This window comes from Peromyscus eremicus, chromosome 7 (genome assembly GCF_949786415.1).
Source record: "Peromyscus eremicus chromosome 7, PerEre_H2_v1, whole genome shotgun sequence".
NCBI classification, from domain to species: Eukaryota; Metazoa; Chordata; class Mammalia; order Rodentia; family Cricetidae; genus Peromyscus; species Peromyscus eremicus.
The window spans coordinates 103,446,570-103,463,500 of record NC_081422.1 but is presented as its reverse complement, the minus strand read 5'-3'; the positions used below and the strand labels follow the sequence as shown (position 1 = coordinate 103,463,500).

General features: G+C 45.4%; 1 protein-coding gene across 2 annotated transcripts; it reads left to right on the top strand.

The window, feature by feature from the left end:
* Nucleotides 1-16,714, top strand: Fbxw12 (F-box and WD repeat domain containing 12). Of its 2 annotated transcripts, none has more exons than XM_059267120.1 (10): nt 1-145; nt 870-907; nt 1,093-1,253; nt 2,457-2,575; nt 6,075-6,284; nt 8,931-9,089; nt 10,523-10,733; nt 12,111-12,289; nt 12,746-12,870; nt 16,609-16,714. In XM_059267120.1, exons 1-10 carry the CDS (start codon nt 56-58, stop codon nt 16,712-16,714), a joined length of 1,398 nt encoding a protein of 465 aa, XP_059123103.1. In that variant the 5' UTR covers nt 1-55. The 2 variants fall into 2 exon arrangements, with proteins under 2 accessions (XP_059123103.1, XP_059123104.1); XM_059267121.1 differs by having other exon boundaries at nt 6,075-6,288; nt 8,935-9,089.
* The last annotated feature ends 217 nt before the right edge of the window (nt 16,715-16,931 follow it).

Genomic DNA, 16,931 nt, shown 5'->3' with positions numbered 1-16,931 from the left:
TTTAAAGTCAGAGCAAGCTGAGGAGAAGAGCGAATGTGGGCTTAGGCCACGTAAGATGGAGATCCATTTGCCTAATGTGCCGGTGATGAAAATCTTCTCCTATCTAGATGCCTTCAGCTTGCTACAGGCTGCCCAAGTAAACAAGGTAGTCTCTCCACTTTTCACTGCTGTCTAATTAACCAGCCCTGTGCCTGAACGCCTCCACTTTGTATATTCCTAAAAAAGGCCCCTTTGGCCATTCACCCCAGCCACGGAGTTAGCTACCCCAGCTAACTCACCCAGCCTTCCTTCATTCCTTAAACTTACCTTATTCAGACCTGTCCACGCAGCTCTGACACCCTAGCATCTCGGGGACTCATTTGCTTCTCTTGACCAACGGGAGTGTCAAGCTGCAGAATAGCCAAGGGGTATGTTGAGGGCTCATGGGTTAGCGTCATTCACTCTGAAGACCTCAAATCCTGTCAAATGAGCCAGGAGTGTTGGCGCATGTCTGTAATCGAAGCGCATGAGCGGTAGAAGCAAGAGAATCAGGAATTTGGGTCATAGTCAATTAAATGGCGAATTTAAAGCCAGCCTAGGTTACTAGAGACCCTATTGCAAAAAATAATAGCAGCAACAACAAAATTCTGTTAAAGGAACAAGTTGATGTGTGGAGTTGTGCTGCTGATATGTGAGGCCCTTGAGGCTCCCATGTCAAATAGACTGTTCTTCCTTCCTCCAAGCTCTCACAAGATGACTTGTGTTTGCTTGGGGTAGGTGTCCCTAGGCTAGCTGGGCCTGGAGAGCTGGGATTGAGTTTGATGAACCTGTGTAGGCCCAGCCCAGAGCATGAGAGCATGCTGGCTTAAGGACTCCTTTCTCTCCTGTAGAGCTGGAATTTGGTTGCAACCAGTGATTCCCTATGGAGGTAAGGAAAGGGGCAGGATGGGGCCCAGAAAGGAAGAGTGGGGGGAGAGGGGGGGGTTCTAAGTCTGCACCCGGACCTCTGGTGTGTGAGATACACCCAGGAAGATGAATGTGATGAGAAGTTCATGCACTTTAACAGGGGCTCCGAGAAGGTGAGCTGACCCGGATTGTGACTGTGCCTTGCAGGAAGCTGTGTCTGAAGAGATGGCTCTGTTACGACTTATCTCTAGATATCCTGGGTGCACAGACGTGGAAGGAGTACTTCCTTCGCAAAACTAGGCAAGAACACTCTATGTCTCGGGCAAAGCCAGAAGACTTCATCTACAAAGAAATGTCTGGGGACTTTGGTATGGGCGTGGGTATCCTAGAAGAGACACCCATTTGATATTTTTCCCATTCTATGCAGTGTTACATTCTCATAGGAGAAGGGTCATTAAAATTTAATGGGTTGGGCTTGTTGTCTAGCCATGGAACCAATCCTGATTCTTGTCTCCTGTGATCTGAATGGAAGACCCAGAGTGATTGCTTAACAGTGTAAAGCCAGCCCAGCCCTATCACTCCATTTCCCCAGAGGCTTCCTACCCTCCCCAGAATATACAGAAAATTGAATGGGGAAATTACTAAATAGCATAGGCTTTATTATTTACCTTTCCCTAAAACCTCCTTGTGACAGTTCTCTGATGGAGAGATACTTTAAATTTCTTACACTTACAATTTTTTGTGTGTGCATATGTGATGTATGTATATACCACATCGTGTGTATATCAGAAGACAACTTTGTGGAATCCATTCTCCTGATGGGAAGAGTCTTAACTTTTCTTATTTTGAGACAAGGCCTTACTACATAGCTGTGACTGGCCTGGAACTCAATATGTAGACCAGACTGGCCTCAAACTCAAGATCTGCCACTTGCCTTCGATGGGACTGGAGGTACAGCACCACACCTGGCTTTTTTTTTTTTTAAGATTTATTTATTAATTATGTATACAATGTTCTGCCTGCGTGTATGCCTGCAAGCCAGAAGAGGGCACCAGATCTCATTACAGATGGTTGTGAGCCACCATGTGGTTGCTGGGAATTGAACTCAGGACCTCTGGAAGAGCAGCCAGTGCTCTTAACCGCTGAGCCATCTCTCCAGCCCTGTTTTGTTTTTTAAAGGAAGGGTCTCATGTACCATAGGCTGACAACAATGACTCTTCATGTAGCAAACAGCAATGACTTTGAACTTCAGATCCTTCTGCCCCCAAATGAGTGTTAGGATTAGGGTTTATGGGACTCTAGGAATAGAACCTAGCACTCTACTGACCGAGTTACACTCCTGACTCCTAGTACCAGTTTTGTATCTGTAGAAACAGATTAAAGAGTAAAAACACCCGGGCCAGAGGCCAACCTGCAGCTTGACTGGCTGTGACTCCCTCTCCATCCTTTCTACAGCTGTTGCCCAAGCCTTCCCACAGAGAGAGAGAGAGAAAAACACAAACATACCTTGTTTTGGTTTGAGTCACCCCTCAACTATCTGGTGTCCCTATAATGTTGGGGTTTCCTTGCAGGAGTTCAGGGAACAGCGTACTATCTCTCAGGGAGTGGCTTAACATATAATGGACAAGGAAAATCAACTGTCTGTGTGGTGAGTTCTATGACTCGGCTTACCACCTGGGATATTCGAGAGGTGAGTCTGGCAGAGGAGGAGCAGAAGTGACCAGGACCTGGACCTGAATCCTCAGTTCATCTTTTTTGTTTTTGAGATGGAATCTCCTTGTACAGCCCAGGCTATTCTGGAACTCCCTACGTAGATAAACCTGCCTCTGCCTCCCCAGTGCTTGGGTTTAAGGTGTGCACCACACTCCTGGTTCTGCCCTCATTTTTTTTTTTTAAGATTTATTCATTTTATATGTAGGAGTGTTTTCCCTGAATATACACACACCACATGTGTGCCCAGTGCCAGTGAAGGTCAGGAGGGTGTCAGGTCCCTTAGAACTGGAGTTTCAGATGGTTGTAAGCTGTGGGTGCTGGGCACTGAACCGGGTTCCCTGCTGAATCATCCTCCAGCGCCTCTCAGTGTCTTAAAGTTTTCGTTTTTTTAATATTTATTTTTTTATTTTATATGCATATGTGGGGGTGAGAGTTTATGGCTGGTGGGCCGGCAGAGCCCAGAGAGTGTTAGATTGTTAGAGGTGACTCTGAGATGTTGTGTAGGCTCTGGGACCCCAGCTGGGGTCCTCTGCAAGAGCAGTGATTGCTCTCAACTGCTGACCCATCACTCCAGCCCCTTACTCCAGGGTTTTGTTCTTGTTTTGAGGCTGCTGTGGACCTGACTGCTTCCCTGGTTGCAATTTGTTTATTGGTAATGGGAAGGGCCCTGATTTGTGTTTGTTTTATGTTAATTTTGCAGCCTGTCAATTTGCTGGAAACTTATCAGTCTTAAGAGTTCTCTGGTGGAGTCTTCAGAATCTCTTCAGTACTGAATCAGTGTTTGCAAATAAGGTTACTTTAGCTTCTCCTGTCCTATTGGCATCCCTTGTGTTTGCTTCTGTTGGGTTATTGCTCTAGCTAGAACAATACCGTACTGCTTTAAGAGTCAAATAAGAGTGTCTTGTTTCTGATGTTGCTGTAAATGCTTTGAGGTTGTTGGGGTTTTTTTTGTTGTTGTTTTCTTTTTCTTTTTTTTTCTTTTTTCTTTTCTTTTTTTTTTTTTTTCTGGAGCTGAGGATCGAACCCAGGGCCTTGTGCTTGCTAGGCAAGCGCTCTACCACTGAGCTAAATCCCCAACCCCATGTTTTTTGTTTTGAGTCCAAGAGGGTACAGTAAAGAAGCTGCCAACGGGATTGCTCCATGCCATGATTACAGTTTTTATTGTAGATATGAGAGAATAGCCAAAGGCATCTGGAAGAGTCCAGAGCAGAGAGAAAGAAGTAGACTGGACATGGCCGGCAGACTGGACTTGGCCAGAGCTAGGGAAGCGGGGGAGAACAGGAGAGAAGGTGGAGATAGCAGGAGACAGAGAACGGAGCCCAGGGAGAGCAAGTAATGAGAGAAGAGTGAGTTCTGGGGGTGAGTAGCTGCGAGAGGGAAGGGCCGGGAGACGGTATGCGTGCTTTGACATCTAGAACAAGTACTTGTGAGTAGGGACCAGGGAGCCTGGGGGCTGCTTTGATATGCAGCCATAAGTATATGTCAATGGAGCCCCATATCCCTTCAACCAGAAGGGAAGTAACGCCTTTTGGCAGATGGGAGCTGGTTTCAGAAGTTCCTGGGGGGATGCTAACTTTTATCTATCACCAGAAGTCCTATAGTCCAGCTTGAGCTCATCTCTGGATCCCTGGACAGTCTGAGACCTAACATTTACTATTTAATATAGGTTGGCTACAGGTTTGTGTGCGAGTGTGCTTTCTGTTACTGTGATAAAGACCGTGACCAAAAGCAACTTAGGGAGGAGAGCTCACAGGTTAGTCTTCCAGGGGGCTGAGGCAGGAACTGAAGCAGAGGCAGAGAAGGGGCTCTCCGTACTGGCTCACTCTTCATGGCTTGCTCAGTTCTCTTTCTTATACCACCCAGTACTACCTGCCCCGGAGCGGCACCACCCACAGTGGCCAAGTCCTCCCACATTAATTAATTAGGAAAATGCCCTACAGACTTGCTTAGAAGCAATCTGACGGAGATGTTTTCTCGGTTGAGGTTCCTCTTCTCAGGTAGCTCTAGCTTGTGTCAAGTTCACCCACACACCCACTGACCCACAAAATCGCTGCCAATAAAAACAAAAACAAACAAAAACTGACAAGGACAGTTTGTCAAGTAAGGCCTCCACTGTGTTGAAATATGTTCCTTCTGTTCTGCTCCTTCAGGACTTAGATGTTGGATTCGCCTTTCCCTCCATCTATTGTCATTCGATTTCTATCCTTGAGTCCATTTATGTCACTTATAACATTGTTTTCATGTATATTAAACCATGCCTGCTCCTTTATAATAAAGCCAGCTTGGTCATGGTGAGTGATCTTTTTGGTATGTTCTTTCTTTTTCCTTTTTCCCCCCCAGAGACAGGGTTTCTCTGTGTAGCCCTGGCTGTCCTGGAACTCACTTTGTAGACCAGGCTGGCCTTGAACTCAAGAGATCTACCTGACTCTGCCTCCCGAGTGCTTGGATTAAAGGCATGGGTCATCACCACCACTCAGCTTGGTATATTCTTTAAGGTTTTTTTTTTTTAATTTTTATTTATTTTTTGGTTTTTCAAGACGAGGTTTTTCTGTGTAACAGCCCTAGCTATCCTGGAACTCACCCTGTAGACCAGGCTGGCTTTGAACTCACAGAGATCCACTTGCCTCTGCCTACTGAGTGCTGGGATTAAAGGCGTGCACTGACACTGCCTGGCTTAAGATTTGTTTTTATTATTTTTAAATTGTTTATATGGGAGGAGGAAGTATATGCACACAAGTGCAGGTACCTGTAGATCCAGAAGAGAGCATTGGCTACCCTGGAGCTGAAGTTACAGGAAATTATGACCACCCTAGGTGAGTGCTAGAAACTGAACTTGAGTCTTTTGGAAGAAGAGTAGATTCTCATGATCACTGAGCCATTTTTCCAGCCCCTTGGTGTACTCTTGAATTCAGTTTGCAAATATTTTGTTGAGAATTTCTGTATTTATCAGGGGGATTGGCTGTTACTTTCCCTTTCCTGTTTGTTTGTTTGTTTTTGTTATGTCTTTTATGTAGCTTTGGTATTGAGTGATGATAATAGCTTCACAGAGTTTGGTAGCTGGGTGATGGTGGTGCGCACCTTTAATCCCAGGACTTGGGAGGCAGTCTGTAGTGAATGTTTGCCTCTGAGCATAGAGCATATGGTCCCGTTCTCATGTCTGCCCCCAGGTAGTCTAGATGTTTATATTTTTCTTTTTTGTTGTGTCTGTTACTCTTTTTTGAGATAGTCTTGTAGTATAGCCCCAACTGGTCTTGATATTGTAGACTAGTCTGGCCTCAAACTTGTGGTGCCCCCCTGCCTCTGCCTCCCTGGGCTGGGTGATAGGCATGTACCACATGGCCAGCTAGAGAGGCTTAGAATTTTTGTATCCTCTTCTTGTAAGCAGTAGTTCCAATTTGGAAAAGGCTTCCAAATAAAGTTGGTGGGTGAAAGCAATGGAAATAGTTCCTCAGACACATGCTGCTCTTGTTCCCTAGGGTGTCATGACCTGGATAAGCCCAGTACAGCCTACCTATATCATGAGACTGGCCACCCTCCCAGAGCTGTGCCTGGCGATCACCGTGGATATGGAAGCGACCATCAAAGTGTGGAACTGTTATGACAAGGATGCTCTGGCAACTAACAGCATGTTCTCTTCCTGTCAAACACTGAAAGCTGTCCTTACAAAAGATGGTCCAATCGTCTTGGTAAGTGACCCCCAAATCTAGAGTAGGCATATAGTACAAAACACTTGCTAATTTGAGGCTCTATTACTGTCAAATCTCAATTCAGCCTCTTGGAGTCATCTCTGCAAACCCTGAGAGTCAATCACAATAAATGATGGCGTAGAAATGTCCACTAGTCAGGCTGTGGTGGCACACTCCAGAGGCAGAGGCAGGCGGATCTCTGTGAGTTCCAGGCCAGCCTGGTCTACAGAGTGAGTTCCTGGACAGGCTCCAAAGCTACAGAGAAAAACCCTGTTTTGAAAAAACAAAACCAAAAAATGACCATGCCTTTGGTTTAATCACGTGTACATTTCCTAAGCCATTTTCTTTTTTTTTTTTTTCTTTTTTTTGGAGGGGTGGTGGTGGTGGTTTTGAGACAAGGTCTCTTTGTGTAGCCTTGCTATCCTAGAACTTGCTTGGTAGACCAGGCCAGCATCAAACTCAGAGATCTGCCTGCCTCTGTCTCTCAAGTGTTAGGATTAAAAGCGTGTGCCACCCTCACTCTGCTCCTAAGCCATTCTTTTATAAACAATACAAAAAGATTTTCCTAGGGGCCCAGGGAGAGATGGCTTAGTGGATAGGAATGTTTCCTGTGCAAGCATGAAGACCTGAGTTCAAATCCCTGGCACTTGCATAAAAAGTGGAATGTAGCTAAATGTGCCAGCAACCCCAGTGTTGTTGGGGTTGGAAACAAAAGGGTGACTGGTATAAATGGATATTTCCTGTCCTGACTGCTTCCTCCCAAATAACCAACTCAGAGGTTTAATATTATTTACAAATGCTCGGCTGATAGCTCAGGCTTGTTACTAGCTAACTCTTACATTTAAATTAATCCATATTTCTATTTATGCATTGCCAAGTGGCTCATGGCTTGTTACCTCATCTTCTATACCTCCTGCTTGCTCGGCAGCTGTCATCTCTCAAGACTCCACCCTCCTTCCCATCATTTTCAGTTGGCTTTTCCTGCCTAGCTTCCTGAACACCAACCAGCCTGTCAGCTTTTTAACCAATGAGAGTCATACATATTCATAGTATAGAAAAGGATTGTTCCACAGCAGACTGGGGCTTGCTGGCTGCTAGCCAGCCTAGCTCTGGGTTCAATAAGACTCTCAAGGGAACAAGGTGGAGAGTGATAGAACAGGGCACCTGACATCCTTCTCTGGCCTCCATGTATGTACAGGTATGCACATCTACATACACATGCACACATATACATATTACAATTTTTCTAAATGATTTCACATTTTTGCTTCTTTCAAATGTTTATTATTTGGAGTCTGTAACTTGGACAGAGATAGTGAGAGAAAAATATGAATTTTATCAGATACTAAGGAAAAAAGGATAATGTTGATACTCAAGTGAGTCCTTGGGGAAGAATGTTTTAGGGCTTAGAAAATCTCTCTCATATGTGTGTGTCTGTTTTTTTTTTTTTAGTAAAAGTCTCATGATGTAGTCCTGGCTAGCCTAGAAGTCACTGTGTAGATCATGCTGTCTTCAAACTCAGAGATGAGCCTGGCTCTACCTCCTGAGTGCTGGGGTTAAAGACATATGCTACCATGCCCTACAAAAGTTTTTTGTTTTGTTTTGGTTTTAAATTTTGAGAGGGTTTCTCTGTATAGGCCTGGCTGTCCTGGAACTCACTATGTAGACTAAGGTGGCCTTGAACCCAGAGATCCACCTGCCTCTGCCTCCCAAGTACTGGGATTAAAGACATGCGACACCACCACCTGGCCCTGCAAAAGTCTCTTAGAAAAAGAAAAATCATGCTAGGCATGGTGGTGCACTATGCTTAGTGCCCTTGGAGGTCAGAATAAGCCACTGGAGCCCCTGATACTGGCGTTACAGTTGTGAGATGCTTTGTGAGTGCTGGAGTTGAACCTATATTCTCTAGAAGAATAAGTGCTCTTAAAAACCTCTGCACTGGGCTGGAGAGATGGTTCAGAGGTTAAGATCAGTGACTGCTCCTCCAGAAGTCCTGAGTTCAATCCCCAGCAACCACATGGTGGCTCACAACCATCTAAAATGAGATCTGATGCCCTCTTCTGGTATACAGACAGAACACTGTATACATGATAAATAATAAATCTTTTTTTTAAAAAAAACAAAAACAAAAACAAAAAACCCCTGCACCACCAGGCAGTGGTAGTGCACGCCTTTAATAAATTCCAGTACTTGGGAGGCATTGGCAGGTGGATCTCTGTGAGTTGGAGGCCAGCCTGGGCTACAGATTGAGTTCCAGAAAAGGCACCAAAACTACACAGAGAAACCCTGTCTCGGGAGAAAAAAAAAGAAAGAAAGAAAAATCTCTGCACCACCTCTCGAGCCCCAGAAGGTCTCATTTTTTAAAAAGCTGTATTTTTAATTACTCGACTGTGTGTGGGTACAGGTGCCCACAAAGTCCAGAAGAGAGAGCTTTGGATCCCTTGGAGCCAGCAAGGGTGAGCCTCCCGAGGCAGGCACAGTACTTATCCACTGAGCTGTCTCTCCGTCCGGGCTCTGGAAAGTCTTACTCCATGGGATCATCCCAACCTCTCTGGGAGGCAGGCCAGTGCTTCTCAGAGCTGGTAGTGCCACTTCCGTCATACTTCAAGTTTTCCTACTGATCAGCTGCTGGTCCTTTGATTTCAGGCAGGTGACATTTCCGGTAACCTCCACATATTCAGGATTCCCGACTTACACCTTATTTCTAGAGTCCATGTGTTTGAATTTGCTGTTAACCAACTCTACTGCTCTCCTCAGAGGAAATGGGTCTACCTGAATAAGAAGCACCCACATGTCTTGCCAAAGGTAGGTCTGTTCTAGCAACTTCAACTCCAGGGCGGGGAGAATCAAGGAAGGTCCAGCCCTCGGGGAGGACCAGGCAGACTGCTCCTCTCTCCTGAGCCCTACCACAAGCAGAAGTCATCCCCACAGTCGGGATGTGATACTCTGGGAGGCAGTCATGCCCAGTCCCAATGGCAAATGTCTGTTAGTGAAAAGTGTCCCTGAGGCCTGGTTCAGCCAAAGGCAGGTGGAATAAGGCTCCCTGGAAACCTTCTTTATTTTGCTGGCCCTGAACTCACAGCAATCTTCCTGTCGCTGGACTACACTTCTACCTTCCCCAGGAATCCACCTCCAGTGCTGGATTTCAGACTCGTGCCGACATATGTTGGGAGGCCCTGCTGGTCACATGTTGCAGTCTATCATGGCCTGGCAGGTCTCTCCGAGCTCAGCACAATATGGAGGACACCTCCCCCTCCCCCCTTACTCCACTCCCCACCCCCGTCTCCCCCAGCGAAGGCTTCCTGCTCTCTACCTAACTTTATTTGGAGAATAAGCAGGGATGCCTGACTTATCTAAGGTGTGACCCTTGACAGTTCCCTCGCAGAAGCTTTCCCCCTGCTGCCCATATGGTAATCAGACATGGTGTTAGCAGCTTTATGATAGGACCCTGCTGCCACATTTAGAGTCTTATGATAGGAGCATGCTGTTTAATGCAAATTGGGTGATGCCCCAGCCACTGCCCCTATCCTGTATATTTCCTTTACTCTGAAATAAAGCTGAGCTGTAACACTGAAGCAGTCTGCAGGAAGGCTATTTCTGTCTTGCTCACAGGCGGGACAAGGCCCTGCTTGCCGCTTCTGCCCTTCTGGCCCAGTGACCAATGGATTGTGGGGGAAAAAAGAGGATCTACACATACCCAGTGCTCTTCATACTCCATTCCCTCTTTACTCCCTGCTCTCTGGTGCCTAGCTCATAGGTACTGTGAGGCAGATGGTCTGCTCCAAGGCCAAGTACTTCCTCAGGGCCCATGCATATTTATTTGCTTTTGTACGTTGCTGTACTTTCAGAGCCAGCCTGGGTTACAGTAAGACAGTCTCAATGACTCCTCATTTAAAAAAATAAAATAAAATCAAACAGCCCTGGACTAGTCCTCTGCACAGAAAACTTGTACTTCTGTCTGATGAGGAGTCCATTAGAGGAGGATGACTGAGTTGCCCTTTGACCTGGGTCAGGGACTCTATTCTCTTTCTGTCTCAGAAAATGGCGGGAGAGACAGGAAGACGGTGAGCCCCTCGTACATTAAGTGGAGGCAAGGAGTGCTCAGCCCTGTCTGCAGTGAAGGACAGAGGCAGCCGCATGTGAGCTTCTTCCTAAAGTCCTGTGCCTGGAGTTGCAGGGGTGCCAGAAGCTGCAGCATTACTCTTCACTGAGGACGCCACGCAATGCTCTCTCTGCAGGTGTTTCTCATGAACAGCTTACTGAGGCCGTCGGAATACCCCACCCCTGTGTGTACCATTATCAACTATACATTAAGCTTCAAAGCCTTCTGGACCCCGCGGAGGGAAGACAGGATAACGTTGCTGTCCCAGAGGGGGCCCCGTAAAGTCTCGAGATTTGTCACATTTGATATAGAACTGGAAAGGACCGAGAACGGAGTAAATGCTAAAGGTAAACCTCACCACCTTAGGAATTTCTCAAGCCGGGCATGATGGCACATGTCCCAAATCGGGAGACTGAGGCTGAAAAGCTTCATAGAGGGTGCCGTCTCAGAAACAAAGATCAGGCTGGAGAGATGGCTTAGAGTGTGCACATTCATGCATGCAGATACACATACACACTAATGATAGTTAAAAAATAAATAAATAAATAAATAAATAAATAAATAAATAAATAAATAAATAAATAAATAAATAAATAAAAAGGCCAATACTGGTGCACGCGTTTAATCCCAGCACTCTGGAGGCAGAGGCAGGTGGATGGATGTCTGTGAGTTCGAGGCCAGCCTGGTCTACAAAGCAAGTTCCAGGACAGCCAGGGCTGTTACACAGAGAAACCCTGTCTCAAAAAACCAAACCAAACCAAAAAAAGCCTATATTACGAGATTGGCAAAAAAATGGCTTAGAGCAGTGGTTCTCAACCTGTGGGTCATGACCCTTTTAACAAACCTCTATCTCAAAATATTTACATTATGACCGCAAACTTAGTTATGATGTAGCAGTGAAAATGACTTTATGGGGTCCCCACAACATGAGGAACTGTATTAAAAGGTCACAGTGTTAGGAAGGTTGAGAAACAGTGGCCTAGAGATAGGAACAGTTGACTATGAAGCCTGACAATTTCGTTTAATTCCTGGGGTCCCACATGGTGGAAGGGAGAGAACTACGTTCCTCAAGGTGTCCCCTGACCTCCACATGTGTGCTCGTGACATGAACACCTACACAAACATAATCATGTAAAAACAATTTTTAAAGAAACTCTATTTTCTCCTCTCCCACAAGTACTCACATTAAGCCACAAGTGCATGACTTTGTTCTGTTTTTTGAGATAGGGTCTCTCTATAGCCCTGGCTGTGCTGGAACTCACACTGTAGATCAGGCTGGCCTCGAACTCAGAGATCCACTAGACTCTGGGATTAAAGGCATATGTCACCTTGTGGTGATGCAAGTCTTTGTAAAGGGAGCAGAAGGGCTCCTTAGCTAAATGTGAATGCCTGTTTGTGGTGACATCACCTGGTCACTACTCTACCCTGCTCAAACATGTTTCCATTTCTATTATGGGTTAGGGACTGGGTTCTAATGTCCTTTCCCAGTAAAGGTGTCTTTGCAATGCTTGAGCTATTACTGATTGTCCACACTGTCACTGCGTCACAGCCTGTCTTTCCATGGTCGAGGACATGGTCAGTCCACGGACTGTCTTCATGGCCTCTTACCAGACTAGAGTCCTGTGGAAGTAGGGTATGCTTTTCACTCAGCATTAAGAATTTTGCTCTGACTTAAATGATTCAAAAATTGCCTATGTATTTTGTGTGTGTTTTGTATGGAACAGCACGTCTAGTAGCAAGCTTCAGGTTGCCAAACGACATAGAGACCCCAGAATGGATGGGAGTCAGTGATAAGGATGTGATTGTGTGTTCAAGTGGGACATCTCTATTAGTCTACAACATGAATGGCTTCCAGTTGCAGAGATTTCAAGACTACCCAGCAGAGATCATGAGATTACTGGTGGTATGTTTGGGATGCTTCCTTTCCAGGATTTTTTGTTTGTTTGTTTTTAATTTTTTTATTTCTTTCAAGACAGGGTTTCTCTGTGTAGCCCTGGTTGTCCTGGAACTTGCTTTGTAGACCAGGCTGGCCTCGAACTCACAGATATCCACCTGCCTCTGCCTCCAGAGTGCTGGGATTAAAGGCATGTTACCAGCACATGGCTAAATTTACATTTTTTTAACTTATTACTGTTAAGGTGTGTGCGTGTGCATGCATGTGCACATGCAGAGGCTGGAAGCCAACTTTCTGGAGTTAGTACTCTCTCCTTCCACCCTTACGTGGGCTCCAGGAATGGAGCTCAGAGCGCCAGGCTTGCTCAGCAAAGGCCTTTACCTGATGGGCCGCCTCATTGGCCCTTTCCCTGTATTTTGATCCGATCTTGACTCCTGTCCACTCACATCTGGGTGTCTTTTGAAGGATCCCCTCCATGTCATTGTCACATACATTGATGGCTCTTTGGAGGTATACATGTGGGAGGAGAGTAGTCCATACCTCAAGAAGTGTTACCACCTACAAAACCCGAGACACATGGGGCGACAAAGGTAAGCTCTGCTTTGCGACTTAAATTTTACCTTAATTAAAAAAGAAACCGCTGTATAAAAATGCACTTTTTTTAAAAGAAAAAATGTACTTTCTGTAAAAAGGTCTGACTGGGTTTAAGATCCCAGCATCACATAAAACCAGGTATTGTGCTGTGTGTATGCGTGTGTGTGCACAGGAGGATTGGGAAGTTCAAGGTCATCGTTGGCTGCTTAGGGAGTTTGGGAGCCAGTCTGGGTTAATTGCAAAACCATCTCAAAGAAAATGAGAATTAGCAAAGCATAACACACACCTTTGATCCTAGCACTGGGAGGTAGAGGCAGATGGATCTTTTGTCAGTTCCAGGCCAGCCTGGGCTACATATCCAGTCCCAGGACAGTCGGGGCTATATAGAAAGACTCTGTCTTTAAAAAGAAAGCCAGGCAGTGGTAGTGTACTCCTTTAATCCCAGCACCTGGGAGGCAGAGGCAGGTTGATCTGAGTTCAAGGCCAGCCTGGTCTAAAAAGTGAGTTCCAAGACAGCCAGAGCTGTTACACAGAGAAACACCCTGTCTCAGGAAAAGAGAGAGAGAGAAAATTGATAGTTCTTGTGATCTTGGCACATACAGCTACATGTCAACAGTTTCATACTCACAGTACAAGTGAGGAGACTGTGCCTTCATAGGCCCTTGGCAGGTTGGACTCTGAGTTCAGTCCCCACTTGGGTTGCTTCATTCATAAGTTGTCTTTATCTCCATTTGGTTAATATTTCCCTTGAGTTGTCCTTATCTTCATCCAAACTGTTTTCAGTGAGCAAGGTGGGGCGGCGGTACACACCCCAATCCCAGAACTGAGGAAAGTTTTGATTGCAAGTTTTAGGCCATCTTGGACAATTTAGTGAAACACTCCCACCCCACCCCCAATCTCCAAAAGAGGAGGGGAAAAATTTGCCTTGAATTGTTTTTTTTTTTTAAAGATTTATTTATTATGTATACAGTGTTCTGTTTGCACATATCCCTGCAAGCCAGAAGATGGCACCAGATCTCATTACAGATGGTTGTGAGCCACCATGTGGTTGCTGGGAATTGAACTCAGGACCTTTGGAAGAGCAAGCAGTGCTCTTAACCTCTGAGCCATCTCTCCAGCCCCATGTTTTTGTTTTGTTTTGTTTTGTTTTTTTGTTTTTTTTTGAGACAGGGTTTCTCTGTGTAGCCCTGGCTGTCCTGGATCTCACTCTGTAGACCATACTGGCCTCAAACTCAGACATCCACCTGCCTCTGCCTCCTGAGTGCTGGGATTAAAGGTGTAGGCCACTACCGCCCAGCCCAGAGTACATTTTCAACAAGGGTCAACAGCGTGTGACAATTTATCAATATAATTTATATTACATGTATGACTTAAAGATATTTTCTCCTTCTGGTTATGGTAGCACACACCTATAATTGTAGTACTCAGGAAACTAAGGTAAAAGGATTACTTCAAGTTTGAAACCAGCCTGGACTACATTCAAATTTAATGCCAACCTGGGCTATATAGTGAAACCTTACTTCAAAAGATTTTTTTTTCACTCTGTGGAGTTTCTCTTCACTCTCTTGGGTTTTTTGGGTTTTTTGTTTATATGGCAATGCCATTCTGCTTTGATCATAGTAGCTTTGTGTGACGTGTTTTAAGATCTGGTATCGTGATACCTCTAGTTGTTTTGGTCCAGAAGGCCTTCGCTATTTAAAGTGTGTGTGTGTGTGTGTGTGTGTGTGTGTGTGTGTGTGTGTGTTGTTTTGAAATATCTTGCTGGGCAGTGGTGGTGCACACCATTAATCCCAGCACTCGGGAGGCAGAGACAGGCATATGTCTGTGAGTTCGAGGCCAGCCTGGTCTACAAAGCAAGTTCCAAGAAAGGTGCAAAGCTATACAGAAAAACCCTGTCTCAAACAAACAAACAAAAAAAAAAAAAAGAAAGAAAGAAAAAGAAATATCTTGTATACCTCAGGCTGGCCTTTAACTTGCTGTGTAGCCAAGGATAGCCTAAATCTTTATCTAAAGCTTGCCTTGAACTCCTGGTCCTTCTGCCGCACTCAATATCAGGCTTTTAATTGGTATTAGTTTATTCTCTCTCAGTGTTTGGAAAGGGCTTTACTATGTCCTTCTGCCTTCTGGGATGTGCTGAGAGAGCTATTGTCACTGGAGTCTGTCACTCTGTAGATCCAGGTGTGATCCAGATGTAATGTCCCTGTGATTCCAGGTTTTTTGTTGACTGTCATATGTTGTCCCCCCTCTCCCTTCCCCCACTCCCACAGCAGGGTTTCTTTGTAGTCCTGACTGTCCTGGAACTCACTCTGTAGACCAGGCTGACCTCGAACTCTGAGACCTGCCTCCTCTGCCTTTGCAGTGCTGGGATTAAAGGTGGGGCCACTACTGCCCAACTTCTGTTCAGTTTTTTGTTTTGTTTTGTTTTTGTTTTTGTTTTTTTTGTTTTTTTTTAAGGTTTTGTTATGTATTCAGTGTTCTACCTGCATGTAGCCTGCAGGCCAGAAGAGGGCACCAGATGGTTGAGAGCCACCATGTGGTTGCTGGGAATTGAACTCAGGACCTCTGGAAGAGCAGCCAGGGCTCTTAACCTCTGAGCCATCTCTCTAGCCCCTTTTGTTCAGTTTTCAGAAATTTGGTTATGGTGTATCTAGTGTGGATGTTTCAAATTTAATGTGTTTGGGCTGGATCAGCTTTTGACTACGTGAATTTCCCAATTTGGGGAAGGCATTTTGTCTTTCTTGTGCTGGAGGAGTGAATGCCCGGCCTTGCACATGTAAAGTATGAGTTCTGCTAATGAACTTTACCCCAAAACTTTAGGGAGTTGTTCTGTGTTCTCAACATGCCTGGTAAAGGGAGGGAGATGGGGGCGGGGGGGGGGGGATTGTTGCCATTTTTACTCACCTTAGTGCAGAGAACGAGATGGATGACGGGCCAGGAGCAGGAGAGCTGTGGACCTGGATTGGCCCAGGGCAGGTCTGACATTTATGAGCTCCTGAGAGAGCGGAGTAAGTGTGCCCCTCATTAATAAGGAATGAGAATGATTTTCAGGCCTGCACCCTACCACCTGCATATCACCTAATGGGAAGGAAGGTGTTGCTGCTTTTGCTATATTCACTTTGAGTAGACCAAGTATGGCCAAGGTGACAGAACTCAATTTTCAATTAATTCATAAATTAAAAGTCTTTTTTTGTTTGTTTGTTTGTTTTTGAGACAGGATTTCACTGTGTAGCCTAGACTAACCTCAAACTGCCTCAAACTCATGTCTGTTCTCCTGCCTCAGTCTAAACTGATGTGATTTAAGGCATGTGGCATCACACTAGGCTTCTCTCATTGATAAGCTTAGATAACCTCTCAAGGAACCGAGAACTGTGGTAGAAGTCTATCACAGAAGGCTGGGACCAGCACTCACACTGTGAATGGCAGTCTACCTTTGCCAATGTGTGCAGTTACATAAAAATAACCTGAGACAGCTTAGCAGTTACGGTAACTGTCAGCAAGCCTGACAACCTGAGCTGAGTCCCTAGAACTTGCTTGGAAGGAGTGAACTGATTCCCACAGGTTATTCTCTAACACACACACACACACACACACACACACACACACACACACACATGAATAAATAAATAAATGCTTGAAAGTTTTGAGGAAGTAGGCATGTGACTAAAGAACCGTGATCAGCGGGTGCCCCCCCCCCAATCTGTGCTCTGACATCTTGTTTGTTTTCCCCTTGGCAGCATGGCTCCCAAAACACTGTGCGATAATGTGAGCATAACTCGAGTGGTGACAAAAGGCCTCAACTGCTGTTTTCTGATGGCATATGTTTTGAAAGTCTGCTCTTGAAAACTAATTCAATGGGCTGTGTGTCCTCGTCCTCACTATAATAAACCTCTGTTTGCAAGACCAGGCTGGTGATTTTAGTGCTGCTAAGAAGTGATGAGGCCAGATGTGGTGGTGCACACCTAGGAGGCAGAGGCAGGCAGATCTGAGTTCGAGGCCAGCCTGGTCTATAGAGTGACCAAGGCTATGTCAGGAGACCCTATCTCTGAAACACAACCCA